Source organism: Haliotis rufescens, unplaced genomic scaffold, assembly GCF_023055435.1.
Source record: "Haliotis rufescens isolate VD_foot unplaced genomic scaffold, xgHalRufe1.0.p SCAF_5, whole genome shotgun sequence".
Classification (NCBI taxonomy): Eukaryota; Metazoa; Mollusca; class Gastropoda; order Lepetellida; family Haliotidae; genus Haliotis; species Haliotis rufescens.
In genome coordinates, this window is record NW_025964223.1 from 60,096,488 (window position 1) to 60,116,943 (window position 20,456).

At 41.4% G+C, this 20,456-nt stretch overlaps 1 protein-coding gene across 4 annotated transcripts in view; it reads left to right on the top strand.

Annotated features, from left to right (window-relative positions):
• LOC124140364 (vacuolar protein sorting-associated protein 13A-like) overlaps positions 1–20,456 on the top strand; it is a 154,670-nt gene that overhangs the window by 99,424 nt on the left and 34,790 nt on the right. For 3 of the 4 annotated variants that reach the window (XM_048384082.1, XM_048384084.1, XM_048384085.1), the window contains 16 exons: positions 583–724; positions 1,274–1,351; positions 2,433–2,453; positions 5,065–5,145; positions 5,609–5,802; positions 6,931–7,045; positions 7,820–7,954; positions 8,439–8,528; positions 9,320–9,538; positions 10,336–10,419; positions 11,050–11,160; positions 13,623–13,775; positions 14,893–15,018; positions 15,890–16,023; positions 17,550–17,685; positions 19,469–19,571. In XM_048384082.1, the coding sequence (XP_048240039.1) occupies positions 583–724; positions 1,274–1,351; positions 2,433–2,453; positions 5,065–5,145; positions 5,609–5,802; positions 6,931–7,045; positions 7,820–7,954; positions 8,439–8,528; positions 9,320–9,538; positions 10,336–10,419; positions 11,050–11,160; positions 13,623–13,775; positions 14,893–15,018; positions 15,890–16,023; positions 17,550–17,685; positions 19,469–19,571 (1,922 nt within the window). The remainder of the gene's footprint in view (positions 1–582; positions 725–1,273; positions 1,352–2,432; positions 2,454–5,064; positions 5,146–5,608; positions 5,803–6,930; positions 7,046–7,819; positions 7,955–8,438; positions 8,529–9,319; positions 9,539–10,335; positions 10,420–11,049; positions 11,161–13,622; positions 13,776–14,892; positions 15,019–15,889; positions 16,024–17,549; positions 17,686–19,468; positions 19,572–20,456) is intronic. The other variant, XM_048384083.1, reaches the window with a different exon arrangement.

Consider the following 20,456-nt stretch of genomic DNA (forward strand, 5'->3'; position numbering starts at 1 on the left):
GATATACAGGGATGGATGTAGTGATTGTATGTAGTGTGATAATGTAATGGAGGCGGCAGGAGAACCTGAGTGTTAAAGTTATCAGTCACTGCCTACCTCACACGATCTCTCTGTCCATCACTTACTGCCTACCTCACACGACCTCTCTGTCTATCACTTACTGCCTACCTCACATGATCTCCCTGTCCATCACTTAGTGCCTACCTCACACGACCTCTCTGTCCCTCACTTGCTGCTTACCTCACACGACCTCTGTCTCCATCACTTGCTGCCTGCCTCACACGACCTCTCTGTCCCTCACTTGCTGCTTACCTCACACGACCTCTGTCTCCATCACTTGCTGCCTGCCTCACACGACCTCTCTCTCCATCACTTGCTGCCTGCCTAACATGACCTCTCTGCTATACCTCCTGTCAAATCCACCTGTTCATCACTTACTCTCTGTCTGTCTGTCTGTCTGTCTGTCTGTCTGTCTGTCTCACTCTCTTGACAGATGTTTATGTACATACAGATAAACTAATTCATTTAGAAGTTCAATATGACAAGAGTGACTTATGCAATTAAAGCAATGCTTCTCTGCAGCACACCGGACAGTCATGGTTTTGTGGAGCGGGCTCTGGCTGATGCTGGACACACTCTAGTCAGTGCTGGAGCCTTTGTATTCGACGATGACGACGACTACCTGTCCGGTGACCTGGTGGACAAGCACAGACTGAAGCTGCAGGTAGACATAGGGCAGACATAATATAATGTGGCAGATTTTACTAGTGCTTCCAGTGCTACCTGACATAGCACTTGACATGTTCTTTGATGCCAGATGCAGTGTCCATCGAAAACTATGGATTATAAACAAAATTGATACACAAATAAGTTTAATAGGTATTCATATTTTATTTAATGCATGCTGACAAATACATATTCATATTTTCTTGATGTATAATGATTAGATATATGGGAACAGTTATAACTGGCAGCAAGTATTTGAGCTGACATCCTACATGTATACTGATCAAAAGAAGTTAAGGACCACCTGCTTCTTTCATATTACTATAGTTGTTATGCCATGGCAGATTATATCGTGACACACTAGTAACTTACTTCTTATGTAATATTGGTGATATAAAGTACTTATACTGAGAAAAAGAAGTAAACATTCTTTTACATTATTGTATGCTTGTTGCCTTTATCTTCCCATCAGTATATTTGTGATTTGTCAGAGTTAGTCGTATACCTAGTGTTGGCATCATCGTCATGCTGATGTCTGTGGTTCCAGGTGGATGGGTTTGATCCACGTCCGTCACTGCTGCACAAGAGAGCCTGTAGGAGACTGTTGCCTCTCACACCGACCAAGGTGAGATAGGTGATTATGCATTCAGGGCATGATCTGGGGTAGAATAGGTCTTCACCAACCCATGCTTGCCATAAAAGGCGACCATGCTTGTCGTAAGAGGCGACTAACGGGATCGGGTGGTCAGGCCTGCTGACTTGGTTGATGCATGTCATCGATCTCAATTGCGTGGATCGATGCTCATGATGTCAATCACTGGATTGTCTGGTCAAGACTCGATTATTTAACAGACTGCCGTCATATAGCTGGAATATTGTTGAGTGCGGCGTTAAACCACAAACAAACAAAAGCATTCAGGGCAGTGGGGTAGTTGTTTAAGTGTTTACTATCCAACGAAGGCCCAGGTTTGATTCTCCACATGGGTACAATGTGTGATGCCCATTTCTGGTGTCCCCTGCCGTGATATAACTGGAATACCATACCACAGGCAAACTTAATCACCTACTTTACATTCAGTGAGGGGAGTCACTCAGGATAGGTGCTGCCGGATGGCACAGTGGTTAGTGCTGCTGTTTGGTAGAACAAATGCTAAGTTTGATTCTCACGATGGTAAAACATGTAAAGCTGTTGGTGGTGGGTTATTCTGTTGCTTAAAACATTTGCTTGTCAGTCAGTAACAGAGGTTCAATACCCCACATAGGTACAATGTTGTAAACCTATCCTTGATGTCCCCTGCTCTTTTATTTCTAAAATATTAGCAATAGCTATTATTATCCTCCCTGACTTAATCAACTATCAGTATTAACAAATGTGACCCACCAGGAGAAAAGGGACCTTATTGGAACAAGGATACAGTTAAGCTATGACCTAAAGACATTTGATGTCATAGCCATGTGTGATGTCATGTATCTCTGTATTAAATTTGAATTTAAGCTTGTGAATTGTATTTTTGTATTCCGAAGATGCTGTAGGTATCAAATATTATGAAAAGTCAAACTGTGATTTTTCACCCATAAGGTCCCTTATCTCATGGTTGGTCACAAATATTAACAAGTTTCTTGTAGTACTAAATATACCTCTCCAATGAAGTGTATATATCGCATATCTCCCTGAGTAATGTCTACCCTATATTCCCTCCCTGCAGTCCGAGGACATGGAGACCGAGGTGGGTACTGTGTACAAAGTGTATTCGTTGTCCAGTGTCCTCGTGAGTAGTTGTAGTCTTTCTTCCTCTTTGTATCAGTCTGTTTATTTCAGAATGCCCATAAGAACACACAGAGGTTTATATTTTCATATCACTCTTCTCAACATATTGTCATGTCTGTACCTTGCAGAAGGTGTTCTAACTTAGCCCTGGCCTGTCCGCTTGTGTGGTTACATACAGAACTGATCTGATCTGATGTCATGTTTGTACATTTCTACAGTCCCTTGTGTATTACTTTACTGTGTCTGTCTAACTGAAAGTTGTATCAAGTTTGGACAGTGGATCGAATTAGATTGCTTGATGATAAAGTAACATTTGGAACCATAAATGAAGTCCAGGGACCACTTGTACAAAGCAATCTTAGTGCAAAGACTGTATGGGAGTAAAGATGATCTTGGCAGTAAGATCACTTTGTGCAAGGGGGGCCCATTATTGATAGAGATTTGGATTAGTCAAAATTCCTGTATTGACAGAGATTTGGATTAGTCAAGATTCCTGTATTGACAGAGATTTGGATTAGTCAAGATTCCTGTATTGACAGAGATTTGGATTAGTCAAGATACCAGTATTGACAGAGATTTGGATTAGTGAAGATTCCTGTATTGACAGAGATTTGGATTAGTCAAGATACCAGTATTGACAGAGATTTGGATTAGTCAAGATTCCTGTATTGACAGAGATTTGGATTAGTCAAGATTCCAGTATTGACAGTGATTTGGATTAGTCAAGATTCCAGTATTGACAGAGATTTGGATTAGTCAAGATTCCAGTATTGACAGAGATTTGGATTAGTCAAGATTCCAGTATTGACCGAGATTTGGATCAGTCTACACTGTATGTAAACTGGATTCTGTGCATAGTAATCTTTTCTTATTGCTTGTGTTGTGACCAATTACATCTAGTGTACTTTTGACACAAGACACCTGCATGCCTGAAAATAGCATGACTCCATCCTTGTTTGTGATTAATACCTTGACAACAAAGCCACAACACACAACAAAGGCACAACAAAGATTCTATGGAACATGCTATTGAAAGACTGAATGGTTGCACTGGCTGCTGAATATGATGAGTATTTGGATGTGTGACCACCGTGGAAACTCAGCCCCACCAGCACCTGTATGATTGTGTGTCATCATACCTAGCCAGTAGGGTACTATAGTCAGTCAACCGTCAATACTAGGTTTGTAATATTTTATGTGCAATTAATAATATTTTCTTCATTGTTATTATGTAATTTTGTGACAGCTGACATGATCTTGTAGTGGGGGGGAAGAACAGACAATTTAACGTCTCACAATAATGACATAATGTGTTTCAAACGTGCTTGCTGCATGCATGACCAAAGGTCACCAAGGTCATTGTCGTGAGACTTTAAATTGTGTCGGCAGTCACCATCTTACATGATAACAATGGAGAAAATATGTTTAATCAGACATGAAATATTCCAAAACTGGTAATTTTAGTTAGGTCACTGATTATTATTAAATAATTACCAACTTTCGTCACGTGACTGTGTGTTTCATGGGAAATAATTGTGAAAAACTGAGTGCCCAATCTGATGGTTGACGGACTATAGTGACAACTTGTCCATTTGTTTGATGTATGTACAGGCAGCAGTGATGTTTCTCTAGCTGTAAAATTGCTGATAACTGCCACTCACTCATCAGCTGTTATGTTATGAAACAGCAGCAGTATGCTATGGTGCATCTTGATTATATTTTCCACTGTACTACTCAAAATAAGTCAAAGAACACCCGATCCTTTCGTATGACATATTAACCATAGTGATATGAAAGAATTGGGTGTTCTTTAACTTCTTTTGGGTAGTATATGCCAGTATATATTTTGTGTTTCCTTGTGTCTGTCAGTTCATTTTTTATAAAATCATGTTATTTCTTAATAAGATAATGAAAGTATTTTCAGACACATGTCTGTGTGTATTGTGTTCAGCAACATTGCTGACCTTGAGCTTTGTGTCAAGACTGGACACATACAGGCTGGTGTGGGTCACCTTGTTAAAGATCTAGTGTTGACTGACCTTTGTGTTTCCAGAACAGCATTAGGTATTGTCTGGTGCTTGACAACTTGTTTGTTTTACCTTGACCTTTGTGTTTCCAGAACAGCACTAGGTAGTGTCTCGTGCTTGACAACTTGTTTGTTGACCCTGACCTTTGTGTTTCCAGAACAGCGCTAGGTAGTGTCTGATGCTTGACAACTAGTTTGTGACCCTGACCTTTGTGTTTCCAGAACAGCACTAGGTAGTGTCTGATGCTTGACAACTAGTTTGTGACCTTGACCTTTGTGTTTCCAGAACGGCACTAGGTAGTGTCTGATGCTTGACAACTTGTTTGTTGACCCTGACCTTTGTGTTTCCAGAACAGCGCTAGGTAGTGTCTGATGCTTGACAACTAGTTTGTGACCCTGACCTTTGTGTTTCCAGAACAGCGCTAGGTAGTGTCTGATGCTTGACAACTTGTTTGTTGACCCTGACCTTTGTGTTTCCAGAACAGCACTAGGTAGTGTCTGATGCTTGACAACTAGTTTGTGACCTTGACCTTTCTGTTTCCAGAACGGCACCAGGTATTGTGTCGTCCTTGACATCGATATGTGGCAGGGCAGGAAGGTCATCAAGCTGTTCTCCCCTCTACAGGTGCGGAGTCTATCAACATCCAACATAGAAAACTAACAGGAACAATTTAAGTTTATGGAACTTGCCAGAGAGTTGTAAACGTGTTATGAAAAACCCTGGTTAGAAATATTCTTATTAGGTTGTTTACAATTTACAGATTGATCTAGGTTTTATGTGTTTTGATCAAATAAGGTTTGAGAATTGCATCTATATATTTGAAAAGCTCAGTAGGAGATGTGACTCACTGCTTGATTAATACAGTGTTTTGTTGACTCTCCAAATTTTATTATGATGTATACACATGTGTAAAGCGGCAAGATGACACAGTTAAAAGGCTGTTACATTTTCAACTAAATGTGAAGTTGCTGTCATATATACAACAAAAAAGAAGTTAAGGACCAGGGTCATGGCATGACAGATTAACTATTGTTCCTGATATTCTTTTGAGTAGTATATGTATTGAACCGTGACTAAATCCCGCCAGGTTCAGAACAGTCTGACCATGTCCATCGACATCTCCTGCAAGACAGAAGACCTCAAGAAATACAAGTCAACACGACCTCTGGCCTCTAACAATGAGTACACCCGGCTCAAGACACTGGCGCCACAGGAAGTGTATTATCTCCCCTTGTTTGTGGCCTACCACTGCCCCCTGTTTGTCAAACCAGCGGATATCAGGTATAGTGTATAAGATGGTGGCAGAACCTTTACAACATGTTGGCTATTTAGAAAATAGTGTTTCTGTTCTTGTAAACTGTATACTGCTTCTGTTTTATTTGTAGTTGTTTTCTGAGAATATCATTTGGAGGTGTTAGATTGTAGACAGAGTTTTTCCAGGTCCAAATTTGCTGGGTTAATGAAAAGGCAGCAGTGTCTGCATCGATCAGTAAATGTATGTTTACTGCCAAAAGAAACACGAACCATAGAAACATAGAGAAGAATGTATGTTAAGAAGATATGATTCCAATTTGTACCAATTAATGACAAAACTAACAATCAGTCAAGTGTTACCACAGAGTGTCTTTATTCTTTAACGATATGATGCATGTGATTTCCAAACTTTACTGGCTAATCCTGCACAAGACAAATGGAGCATCTTGAGTCAGGGATCTATGATGTCACATGTGATGCGTTCATGAGCATATATCGGTTCACACAACATACCAGTATGTTCGTTTGTGCATGAAACCCATCTAATATCTCCTGGATATGAGTAAGTCTTCATATATTAATCAACATGTATGGTATTCACGTTTCTTTTGGCATGATATTTGTTATAGTATAGTATAGGATTAATGTCTGTGCCAGATAGTTGGTGATTATGGTGCTCAATGATGACAAGATATAGTTTTGGCAGTGATTTACACATACGCTATGTTCAGCGGAATCATGTATAGTCCTGAATACATCTGAAGGCTTGGGGATGCAGATTTTTTCATGAAATGTGGTAGCTGGTTGTAGGGTTGTATGTTCCACAATCCTGGTGAGGTCTCCAACTCTTAAACTTGAGTGAGTGAGTATGGTTTTACGATAGTTTTAGCAATATTCCAGCAGTTTCACGGCGGGGGACACCAGAAATGGGCTTCACACATTGTACCCATGTCGGGAATTGAACCCGGGTCTTCGGCGTGACGAGCGAATGCTTTAACCACTAGGCTACCCGACCGCCCCCTTAAACATGAAAAACATTAAAAATTGATATAATGAACTGCAACTGTGCAATTGTGACTGGGATAATCCAGATGTTTTGTAAAAAGATGAACATGATACTGTTGTATGTATTAATGTGCTCACTGTCTGCTACAGCTATGGACTGTCTAACAACGCCATCTGGTGGCCGGAATTGATGCAGGCGAAAGAGAAAGCCAAGTATTTCATGTGTATGTCACAGAAAGAGGAAAAGAAGTCTTTCAATTTCAAGGTAAACTTGCAAATTATGATGACTGTAAATATGTATATATCTATATGTATTCCTCTAGTTCTGACAATGCAAAAGAATCGGACGGGCGTTTCTTAGCCGCTGGTATTGATAAATTGGAAACAATAATGTAAAGGTTAATTAATGTCAATAAATCTGTAAATCTTAGTGGCTAAACACTGATCCACTGACTGGGGTAATAATGTAGTCTTTGAGCATGATGTTTGCTGCATTATACATATTAATATTATTATCTCCTGCGACGAAGTGGGGGTTGGGGGTGGGGAGGGGTGTATATATAGGAATAGAGTTTTCCATCCATCCGTCCGTCCTTCTGTCTGCTTATAAAAGGGGACAAATTTTCTGAAAAATTATTAAAGTCAGTGAAATTAAGTTTTACACACTGATATTAGTGTTCGTGCTCTCATGGCCTAAAATTGGTGTCTTAGATTACCTTTCTACAGAGTTATGTCCCTTCCTCCTTGCTCTTCAACTTAGTGCATACTGTGTGCAATGTGGACAAGTTTTCTCAGAAACTACAGAAGTTACAAGAATGAAACTTTGCAACCTTATCTCTTCTTAAGGCTTTATAGGACTCTTTTGGTATAGTTTATATTCACTATTATGTTAACAAACCTCTAGTGATAACGCTGTTTACTTGTTCACATTATTATAGAGCATTTTCCATTTGTGTTAGAGAGATGCATGGAGGATGCTTTGACTGGAGAGGTCAGGTACACATTAGTTAAATGGTGTCTAATTCACCCCTCTGTCTAGGTTCTATGCAAGGACGGGTCCCCCCTGCAGCCTCCCCAGTCTGTGCCTCGCACCATCCCCTACTACAACATCAGCTTCCACTCCCCCGTCACCCTCCACAACTACCTGCCATACGACCTGCAGTTCTCCCTTGAGGTAAGTCTAGATTGATTGTCTCATCATTCATTTGCAATATCTTCAGTTCTCTGCAAACTCACACTTTATAAAGTCAGTCAGTCTATCAGTACAGCATTATCCTGTCAACTTGGAGTTAGTTCACATAGGCCACTAATTAATACACAAAGAAATAATGACAGAGTTTGTTATGGCAGAAAGTAGTTGATGATGCAAGGTACAGATCAGAAGCCTGAGTTACACGAAGAAGCTGGTTACGTAAATAATGTGTAGCAGGGCGTGGAGTCATCCCACAGATGACATCCTTACCTTGTCAGCTTCTGACGGGGTTAACCTCTTTGGTCATGTGGACAAGGCGTCCGACCTCTGATCAGAAGGTCCGTGGTTCCAATCCCATCACGGGACTCGGAAATTTTATGGCCGCTACAAATGCAAGAACAATATGCTGATGTAAACCTGGGTGATCTACTTGCTTCCTGTCTTCATCCCGCTGTTTCTTTGCCAGGGAACCGGAGCTTCCAGCAGCTTGACCCATGGAGAGAGTGCCTCCCTGTATACAGTCGACCTGCACAACACGTTCAGGCTTCTCATCACTGTAAGTTTGTATCCCATCAAAGTGGAAGGGGGATATAGGAATTGATGCTGTCCATCCATCATGTTTTGTTTCCGGAGCAGAAGTAAAAAGGCATGAGAGATATCTTAACTAAGCTTGGCACATAGATAGGTCTAGTGGTGCCTTTTGATAGTTTGGGATTTTTTTGAAAATTTATTTTTCGAGTTTCCATGGCAACAACTTTGACTTAGCCTGAAAATGGACATGTCATATTGGCGGGTTATATGAGTACTTCATGCTTGTTCTTGTTTGTTAAAAAACGCTGCACTCAGCAATATTACAGCTGTGACAGCATCCTGTTTGTTTGTTGTTTTACGCCACATTTAGCAGTAATCCAGCTATATGACAGCTGCGTGTAAATAAGTGAGTCTTGACCAGACAATCCAGTGATTGACATCAGGAGCAATTATCTACGCTATTGAGATAAGATGAAATGCATCAACCATGTCATATCAAAATATGTTAAAAGATGGTATTTGTTGTTACCCTGCCTGGTGCTCGGCATTAAGGGATTTGGGACAAGGACTGGTCGGCTCATGGACAGTTGTGTGAGAATGCTCATTAACACAAACCACCTGAAGGTTGTTCCTTGAAAACAGATTGAAGCTTTAAGTTAATGAGTGAATGTTGTTTTATGCCGTTGTCAGTGTAATTATTGCTGTGTCCAGGCTGTCTGTAAATATTTGAGATATTCAAGATCTACCAGAGGTTGATGGCATGAGCAACAAGGTATTATGTGCCAGTAACGATGCGGAACTATTTATTTCGTGCAGATCACAGATTATCTTGGCAGTGACTGGACAGGGAGCCTCGATGTGACGTCAGACATGGATGAGTTCAAGGCCATCTCCATGGAAACTGACATCAATATGGAGAATGTTAACAAGCATCTGAGTCTGAGCATCCACTCGAACCAGAGTCAGTCACTGGACCTGTACATCTACTCCCCCTACTGGCTCGTGAACAAGACAGAGTTGCCCCTCCAGCTTAGGGTGAGTGAGGCAGTCAGGCACTCACTCGCCTGGTACTTGAACACTGGGTGTCTGAATACTTTTGCCTATTGCAAGCTCCTGTTAAGTCCAAACTGCATCACACTATGGTCACACTGTTTCAATCTCATTAAAATCTTTTCACTCAAATATGACATCTCTATTCATGAAGATCTGAACTCACCTCCATAGGAGGTCACATCGAAGGAACTTTTTGATCTGCATCGAGGCTTGTAAATTCTCGAACGAGTGAGCGAAGGATTCAGGCAAGCATATCTGATGTCTGTATTGAAAACAAGTTTCGAATAGCATGAAGCTGCAATGTTAGTTTGAATATTTTTTACTTCCCGTCATTTCTGAGCTCAATGCCATCTACACCCAAAAGGGAGATCTTGCGAGAGTATATTTATGTTCTGTGGCGGCTTTTGTTTGCTAATGTCGAAATTTTCGAGTTGAGCTTGTAAAGAAATGAAGCCAGTTGTTTTTGAAAGTGGACATCTGGGTCAAGAACCCACTCATCCTTCCATATAGATTAATCATGCATTCAAGAGTATCCTCACTCAGTATAAGATCTGATTTTAATGAGATTGACTCATTTTAATTCTGTATTTTATGTAGCCTACTCATCAGAATGGTTACTACTCACAGAGAATACTCCCATACAGTTTCCTCTTGTTTCTCAAATATCCCAAGAAAATTTAATTTTAAACCAGACTATTAATTCATTATTTTCTACTTTTTACAATGTCCTTATGTGAAACATTTGAATTTGTAACATCTATATCTGTGTTGGGTTGTAGGGGTCCATGTCTGATGCAATGTTTGAGTGTAGCAGTTCGACAAATCCACTACTCTTCAGGTACAAGAAACACAAGAGGAAAAAGGTAAGTCATCCACAGCAGGGAGCATGTTCCTATAGTAGAGTGTAAGTAACTAGCAGAGTGTAAATAACTGTAGCAGAGCATAGACAACTGTAATAGGGAGTACAGATCTATAGCAGTGTGTAAATAACTGTAGCAGAGCATAGACAACTGTAGTAGGGAGTACAGACCTATAGTAGTTTGTAAATAACTGTAGCAGAGCATAGCACAACTGTAGCAGAGAGTACAGATCTGTAGCAGAGTGTAAATAACCGTAGCAGAGCATAGACAACTGTAGCAGATAGTACAGATCTGTAGCATAGCATAAACAACTGTAACAGAGTACAGATCTGTAGCAGAGCATAAACAACTGTAACAGAGTACAGATCTATAGCAGAGCGTAAATAACTAGCAAAGCATAGACAACTGTAGTAGGGAGTACAGATCTATAGCAGTGCACAGCACAACTGTAGCAGAGAGTAACGATCTGTAGCAGAGTGTAAATTACTGCAGCAGAGCACAGCACAACTGTAACTGTGAGAGAAGTCACTATTTAAAACCATCAATTTACTCCCATCATGTGACTAATAATATGTGAAGAACATTTAGGAGAAATCACTAGTATGTTCTCTATCTGTTGAATCTTCTCCCCAGGCCAAGGTGAGAGTGTACGACTCCAAGTGGTCCCAGTCTTTCTCCCTGGATACCGTGGGGAGTGCCGGAGTAGTTGTGTGCCACGACAAGGAGCGGGGCCGCAAGTACATGGTAGGTGGCTTGTAGGTGGGGTGAGTGGCTAGTTGTTTGTGGGGTGGGTGGCTGGGTTGTTTGTGGTGGGGGTGGCTAGTTGTTTGGGGGGGTGGCTAGTTGGTTGGATGGTTGGCTAGTTGTTTGGGTGGGTGGCTAGTTGTTTGGGGGGGGGGGGTTGTTTGTGGGGTTGGTGGCTAGTTGTTTGGGTGGGTGGCTAGTTGGTTGGGTGGGTGGTTAGTTGGTTGGGTGGGTGGCTAGTTGGTTGGGTGGGTGGCTAGTTGTTTGGGTGGGTGGCTAGTTGGTTGGGTGGGTGGGTGGGTTGTTTGTGGGAGGGGTACATGGTAGGTGGCTTGTAGGTGGGTAGGGTGGCTACTTGTTTGGGTGGGTGGCTAGTTGTTTGTGGGGTGGGTGGCTTGTTGTTTGGGTGGGTGGGTGGGTTGTTTTTGTGGGGTGGGTGGCTAGTTGTTTGTGTGGGTGGCTAGTTGGGTGGGTGGGTGGGTTGTTTGTTGGAGGGGTACATGGTAGGTGGGTGGGGTGGCTAGTTGTTTGGGTGGGTGGCTAGTTGTTTGGGTGGGTGGGTGGGTTGTTTGTGGGGTGGGTGGCTAGTTGTTTGGGTGGGTGGGTTGTTGGTTGGGTGGGTGGCTAGTTGTTTGGGTGGGTGGCTAGTTGGTTGGGTGGGTGGGGTGGGTACATGGTAGATGGGTAGGGTGGCTAGTTGTTTGGGTGGGAGGCTCGTTGGTGGGGTGGGTGGGTTGTTGGTGGGTACATGGTAGGTGGCTAGTAAGTGGAGTACAAGATAGGTGGGTTGTTGGTGGGGTGGGTGGCTAGTTGTTTGGGTGGGCAGGCTGTTTGTGGGGTGGGTACATGGTAGGTGGCTAGTAAGTGGGATACATGATAGGTGGGTTGTTGGTGGGGTGGGTGGCTAGTTGTTTGGGTGGGCAGGCTGTTTGTGGGGGGGTACATGGTAGGTGGCTAGTAAGTGGAGTACAAGATAGATGGGTTGTTGGTGGGGTGGGTGGCTAGTTGTTTGGGTGGGCAGGCTGTTTGTGGGGTGGGTACATGGTAGGTGGCTAGTAAGTGGAGTACAAGATAGGTGGGTTGTTGGTGGGGTGGGTGGCTAGTTGTTTGGGTGGGCAGGCTGTTTGTGGGGTGGGTACATGGTAGGTGGCTAGTAAGTGGAGTACAAGATAGGTGGGTTGTTGGTGGGGTGGGTGGCTAGTTGTTTGGGTGGGCAGGCTGTTTGTGGGGTGGGTACATGGTAGGTGGCTAGTAAGTGGAGTACAAGATAGGTGGGTTGTTGGTGGGGTGGGTGGCTAGTTGTTTGGGTGGGCAGGCTGTTTGTGGGGTGGGTACATGGTAGGTGGCTAGTAAGTGGAGTACAAGATAGGTGGGTTGTTGGTGGGGTGGGTGGCTAGTTGTTTGGGTGGGCAGGCTGTTTGTGGGGTGGGTACATGGTAGGTGGCTAGTAAGTGGAGTACAAGATAGGTGGGTTGTTGGTGGGGTGGGTGGCTAGTTGTTTGGGTGGGCAGGCTGTTTGTGGGGTGGGTACATGGTAGGTGGCTAGTAAGTGGGATACATGATAGGTGGGTTGTTGGTGGGGTGGGTGGCTAGTTGTTTGGGTGGGCAGGCTGTTTGTGGGGGGGTACATGGTAGGTGGCTAGTAAGTGGAGTACAAGATAGATGGGTTGTTGGTGGGGTGGGTGGCTAGTTGTTTGGGTGGGCAGGCTGTTTGTGGGGTGGGTACATGGTAGGTGGCTAGTAAGTGGAGTACAAGATAGGTGGGTTGTTGGTGGGGTGGGTGGCTAGTTGTTTGGGTGGGCAGGCTGTTTGTGGGGTGGGTACATGGTAGGTGGCTAGTAAGTGGAGTACAAGATAGGTGGGTTGTTGGTGGGGTGGGTGGCTAGTTGTTTGGGTGGGCAGGCTGTTTGTGGGGTGGGTACATGGTAGGTGGCTAGTAAGTGGAGTACAAGATAGGTGGGTTGTTGGTGGGGTGGGTGGCTAGTTGTTTGGGTGGGCAAGCTGTTTGTGGGGTGGGTACATGGTAGGTGGCTAGTAAGTGGAGTACAAGATAGGTGGGGTGGGTGGCTAGTTGTTTGGGTGGGCAGGCTGTTTGTGGGGTGGGTACATGGTAGGTGGCTAGTAAGTGGAGTACAAGATAGGTGGGTTGTTGGTGGGGTGGGTGGCTAGGTGATGGGTGGGTGGGTTGTTTGTGGGGTGGGTACATGGTAGGTGGCTTGTAGGTGGGTAGGGTCGCTAGTTGATGGGTGGGTGGGTTATTGGTGGGGCCAGGTACATGTTGGTGGTAAGATAGTAGTGCCAGGTATGTGGTAGGTGAACACAACCTACCCAAGTGCACCTATGACAGTCAAATCCTATTTCGCTATCTAATCGTGTGTAGCTATCTAACCGTGTGTAGCTATCTAACCGTGTGTAGCTATCTAATCGTGTGTAGCTATCTAATCGTGTGCCCTGTCTGACAGTTCATGGTGAAGAGCGAGATGTCCAACCTGAAGCTGTCCAAGATCATCACCATCCTCCCCTTCTTCCTCGTCATCAACTGCACCAAGCAGAAGCTGCGCTACATGGAGGAGAACGAGGACGCCGACCTGTGGTTCGACCTCCCAGTCGGAGAGGTAAAGACGTCATCTCACTGCTAACTGCTCATCTCAACCAAAACGGAGATTAGTGTGGCATTCATTATAATATAATAATATATAAAGGGAATTCAAACTTGATGTCATAAATATACCGTGTTTTTTAACCTAACCTAAATGAACAGCTTATGTAAAGGTAGAATGTAGTGTAAACACCTATGATTAAGAAGTCTATATTTAGGAGATAAACATACTGTGTTTACAATGTAGAGCAAGGTTACCTGTAAATTTAACCGTGCTAAATTGAATTTGGAACCGAACTCGCAGCATGAGGTTTCAAATGTTAAATGTAGCACAGTTCAATCTACAGGTAACCTAGCTCTACATTGAAAACACAGTATGTTTATCTCCATTCTTCCATGACTAAACGCGAACTCCTTGGTGTTAGCAAGTATATTGAGTCAAGTGGCATGGGTTGAGTCCAGTGTTTTGAGTGGGTTGTCGATCTGAATTACCTAATCACCGGCAACAGCCTGTAAACAAAATATAGCGCTGTATATGCTCAAGTAGTTTGTTTACACCGTAATACTTCACTCGAACATATGACAGGCATTGAAGCATATAAGCCTGGCTAACATGAAGTGGGCATCCCTAAAGAAAACTAAGCAAGCTTTGCAAGGCTTTTGTTCTACACTGAACGTCACCATTATGACGTCATATCGCTTATTAAAGATATGACATCACAGTCGTATATAGAAAAGTGCCAAATTCCAAGCTCTCTGTTGTCATTCTCTTTGTAGATTTCTATTGTGTTTTCTGCACAAAATGTATTGCCACACATCCTTTGAATATTGTAGTAACCGCATCTGTCCATTTTGTAATCTGTAATTGTAGATATGATTTTTGAAATATGCCCACCGACAATGAATATTAGCTTCCGTGGTGATGCGGCCGTCAAACTAGCTGTTTCAATCAGAGGGGGTTTATTGTGATTTAAATAGCCTCTGACTGACCAATCAGAATCAAGTAAATTCCAAATTCATGGTAGAATTAAGTTTAACATTGCATTGACCAATTGAAAAATGTTTGTGAAGCTGAGTTTATGCTTCATAATAGTCTTGGATTTGTGTGATGGTAGATATGTATGATGTTGCAGTGTCAACCCTTCTGGCCCACAACAGACAACTACAGCATGTACATGAAGTACGAAAACAGCAACGTCGTGTCCCAACACTTCCCCATCAAGAAGCCGCACAACACTGTGCTGCGTATGGACCAAGGGGTCAGTCCTCACATACACTTCTCATGTCCATGGGGAGACCACTTCACACCATTACACATATTATTAGTAGGATTATATAGTTGTCAAAAGAATTCTGTCCGTTCGTCCTTCCGAGGACATTTTTATATGAGACCTATAACTTGAAAACTACTGCATAGATTCTTTTCAAACTTGGTGTACACTTATCATACCAATAGGAGAGATGTTTTGCGATTTCTATATTTGGATATTCTGAAAAATCTATTGTGAAATATTTTACTCAGAATTATTTTACTTAAACATTTGTGTGACCTGCAGCTTGAAAACTACTTCATGGATTCTTTTCAAATTTAAGGAACACTTTCTATGCTAATTGGAGAGGTGCAGTGCTAAGTTTGATTTTGATATGTGTATTTTCTGAAAAAAATGCGATTTTTTTTTTCATGTTTTGAACTTAGAATGTTTTTGAACTTCAACATTTGTGCGACCTATAACTTGAAAACAACATCATGGATTCTTTTCTGATTGTGGGTACAGTTTCTATTCCAGTAGGAGAGATGCAATGCAAAGTTTGATTTTGATAAGTGGATTTTCTGAGAAAATATTGCTTTCTTCATGTTTTGAACTCAGAAATATGTATTCAACCCCCAGCCTACGATGCCATTACAATATTATATTAAATTGCTTTTTAAGAGAATCCGGGTCAAACGTTAAGTCATTGACTTGTGTATCATTGTATAATTTGATGTACATATCTTTCGTGGAGAATTACATGTTTCAGTTTGTCCTTAGTATTAAGAATTTTATGGTAAATAAATGCAAAATCAGGTGAGCTACAGAGCCCCTTGGCTGTATGTTTGTGTCCTTCTGTACGGTAAATTGTGTCTCCCAGACAGCACTGTGTGTGGAGGTGTCGGGGGGGACGGACTCCCCCATTACAGTGGTCTTCACCAACTACTGCCATGGCGACTGCCCTGTGAGAGTCGAGAACCTCTGTGAAGACGTCTTCATCAAAATACATCAGAAGTAAGTACAAACTTTCCATAACAGCAGACATCATGCTGAATTTTGTAGTGAATTTCAGTTGGTAATTTTGCCGTTAAATATCAATACCGTATTCGACGTAATAAGCGCCCCACTATAATAAGCGCCCACGACAATGTTTCCTAATATATTGGCTAGTGAATAATCCCAATTCGCACCCCTTCCGATTGATCAATGTACACAAGACTTATTTATTCGTGTATAATACGCACTCGTGTGTTTAATGCTTCCTTAATTATGGGCAATTAAATTCTGGAAATTATATCTATTGTGTATAATACGACCAAATTCTTCTTTTGTATCATTTCAAGCTGTCAGGATAAACCACGAAATTAACAATCTTTCAACTCTGTTTTTTTTCTCACGAAAATTATATTCTAATAAGAGCCCCCCTATTTCTAATTTTGAGAGCACCCTGAGTGCCTATTATGTCGAATACGGTATGTCAAATTAGGTGATACTGAAGAGTTTCCAGTAAGTTATCCTTGACAGTTGAGAAGGTGGACAGGGACCCCGTTTATTCCCTCCCTGTTGTATGCTCAGGGAGCTGATCATGAAAATATAGTGTGCACACTGATCCATTGATCAGGGTAATAATGTAGTGCCAATAATGTAGTGTCATTAATGTAGTGCCAATAATGTAGTGGTAATAATGTAGTGCCAATAATGTAGTGGTAATAATGTAGTGCCAATAATGTAGTGCCAATAATTTAGTGGTGATAATGTAGTGCCAATAATGTAGTGGTGATAATGTAGTGCCAATAATGTAGTGGTAATAATGTAGTGCCAATAATGTAGTGGTAATAATGTAGTGGTAATAATGTAGTGCCAATAATTTAGTGGTGATAATGTAGTGCCAATAACGTAGTGGTGATAATGTAGTGCCAATAATGTAGTGGTAATAATGTAGTGCCAATAATGTAGTGGTGATAATAATTAGCATTCACTTTGTGAAGGGTATTTGGCCCACCATTAATGAACTTGGTGGTGGTGATGTGTCAGGGATATACAAACATGCTCAGTCCTTCTTTCTTATTATGTATGTCTGTTGGTAGATCATGTTTCATTTTAGGAACATAACTGATAAACCGTTTAATATTTCTTGGTGAAACTTTGTATACTCTTTGGGCAAGTGGTGAACTGGTGCCTTTTACTATTCAAGATTTGATTTTACTTAATTTTTGTGTTTCCATGGCAACAACATGACTATGACCAAATGAGTATAAGGTTCATAACCTATCGTGGTTTAAGATTTCTTGGTGAAATTTGACAAGTGGTGAACTGGAACTCTTTTAGGATGTTATTCATGGTTGTCTTAAATCCTTGCTATTTTTATGCATCACAAAATCTTATTCACTGTTTGTTCGATGTTAGGAGATGGGAGTTCAAATTCATTCTTAATTAAATGGTCGTCCAAGTCACAAGATTTATTGAGGTCAGTTTGTGTGAATGTAAATACATGTACAATTTCTTGTGGAATTTTCCTCAACGTGATTTTTGTTACCTAGGAACCAGAGTCAGGTGACCCTGCTGTCGTCCAGTCAGTCAGTGTTGTACACATGGGATGAACCAATGGCTGAGAGGACACTCATGTGGAATGTGTATGGTCGCAAGAAGCCCAGCTTCCCTAGCTACATCAACAAGGTATTGACAGTGTTTAGTTTGCTGGTAGTTTATAAGTTATGTGTGTCCGTCATTTGTTTCCTGCTATACGACGTCTTATGGTAAGTGATGATGTGTTTTATTATGCTTATAAAATAAACAGTAAGATTCTAATCTAAAAATGACAGCTGGCTTACAGTTGCTTGAATTCAATAAAATTAATAAAATCTTTTACCAAAATAAGCCCAGATATACAATGAACACCTTTTTTTAACCAGATAGTATAATGATGGGATTGAATTGCGAAGTTCAGTTCGGATTTGTTGACTGGTATTTCCGGTGTTACATACTTGCAGTGATCAGCTGATAATGTATTTCGAGATGGGGGAAAACATAATGTCAGTGTACAACCTTATTTAGTTTATTAAAAATCTACATAAATTTTGGGAGCCATGCTGTAACAGAGTTAGTGCTACGAGTATATTGAAGGGCACAACAGCTAGTGAGTGAACACTATTATCAAGAATTGAATTTTTTTTATTTCCCATTGGGAATTCTATTTGCAGCAGACTTGCAGGCAAATATCGCCTCTACGCAGGTGTAGATAATTCGCTGTGATGGTTAACACACAGATTGTTCATCAAGTTTTGATTTCACCTTCCAGTCTGTTTCACTATAGGCCACAGTTGTCATACAATCTGCCTATTGGTTCAGATGCACACAGTGTCATATTTGTTTAAATAGCACCATATAATAAAGGGTTTTATTACTTGTCCGTGAAGAGATCACCCGTTTAATAAACATACAGCTGTATTACACATTGTGTAATACCAAAACGCGTGCTTATGTACTCTCGGAACACGTTTCTAGAACAAATATTGAAAGCTCTCAACATCCCTTGGCTTATTCAACGACATTGCGTGTGGAGTTGATAGATCACTGAGAGGAGCTTATGCACACTCGATGACCCCAGCAACCTTGTTGCTAGGCTGACGTCACATGGCATTGTTTCGCCGATGGATCTTGCAACAAAATTCCACAAATTACGTCATCGGGTATTGTGACGTTATTGTAAACTTTGAGGTGCAAGGCCCGTTCCACAAGGCAATCGTATTGTAGCGCAACGACAGTCTTTAGTCTGTTAAAGTATGTGAGTTGCGATAGTCTTAGCCCTACGATAATTTTGTGAATTCTAAAGGTGGACCGTTGTATGGTATTAAATTCATACGTTTCAACTTTTGACGTGTTTGAAGTATTATTCTGTTAAACTCAATTGGACTATGCCGTGGATCGTGTAGGTGTCAGCCTATTCATACTCAACAGTATAATTCTAAAAAAGTTATAAATGGCAAGTAATAAATAAAATACGAAACTCGCTCCCATGTAAAACCAATTTTATGAAACTCGTGAATAGTTGTGGTATCTGACTCGCTTTCGCTCGTCAGATACCACAACTATTCACTCGTTTCATAAAATTGGTATTACACGGGAGCTTGTTTAGTATTCTATATTTAGCATACCTGAGATACAGCCCCATGGCCAACTCTACCCTTAAAGTCACTGCCTAAGTCACATGTTGTGGAGGAAGGTCGTCCTTGACCTGAACAACATTCAGCTGACATTTATATACATTGGCAACCATCAGACTGATGTTTAGATTACCGGTACCTGAGTTTTAAGTCGGGGATTATTGATGTGTTGAAATATTGAATGGAAATGCTTCAAGATAAGTGTTGCACTATTTATTGCTTAATCAAATTAAAACAGAAAGTGGACTAATGCTTGCCTGTGTCTGTGTGATAATCTTGCCTAATCCTTGTTCTAGGACGGATGTGGGGAGGTACGACTGCGAGTCCAGTCTCTACGTAACGCCACTGGCTCCATGGACGTCACAGATGCCATCGACAGCATGGAGAGTAGCCCAGATGGTGAGATGATGATGATGATGAGTTCTATGTCTGTATGACCTACATCTGAATTCTTCTCCTCCACTTTTATACTGGAATCTTACCAATCACCAGCATACCCTCTTACCAAGTTCCTTTACCATGTTGACAAAACTACAGGATGAGAATGGCTGATACTGATGGTCATAATAACACTGTGCCAGGCTGATATACTATTCACAACTAACTCAGATGTTTACGTGTGAGTTCGACATCATCACGCAGCTACTGTAATACATCAGACAGACTCTGATGACTTACAACTAGCTCAGTATGAAAACATGCAAAGTCACCTACAGAGAATTAAGACTCTGACGTGTTTGAATGTATTTAAATGTCAGATCTACAGGGGATGCTACGAATGCCACCAGGTTTCACACGGATTAGATGAGGATGTATAACTGCACTTCTGATTTCTAATTAATACAGTCATCATAGTATCCTTTTCAAAGAATTTCTACATACTTATAAAGAATACAATAATATTGAACAGATCCTGTCAGGAGTGAGTCCTCTCCCTTATCCTCTGCACAGAGATTTGTTTTCGTTATATATACATGATAAATCTGAGCATCTGTGATTTCAGCACTGTTGGTTACACTCTGTGTTTATTTTTGTAGGTTATCTCTGTGTTTGTTTTTGAAGGTTATCTCTGTGTTTATTTTTGTGGGTTATCTCTGTGTTGTTTTTTGGTAGGTTATCTCTGTGGGTTTTTTTTTAGAATATCTCTGTGTTTATTTTTCAAGGTTATCTCAGTGTTTTTTTGTGTGGGTTATCTCTGTTTATTTTTGTGGGTTATCTCTGTGTTGTTTTTTTGTAGGTTATCTCTGTGGGTTTTTTTTGTAGAATATCTCTGTGTTTATTTTT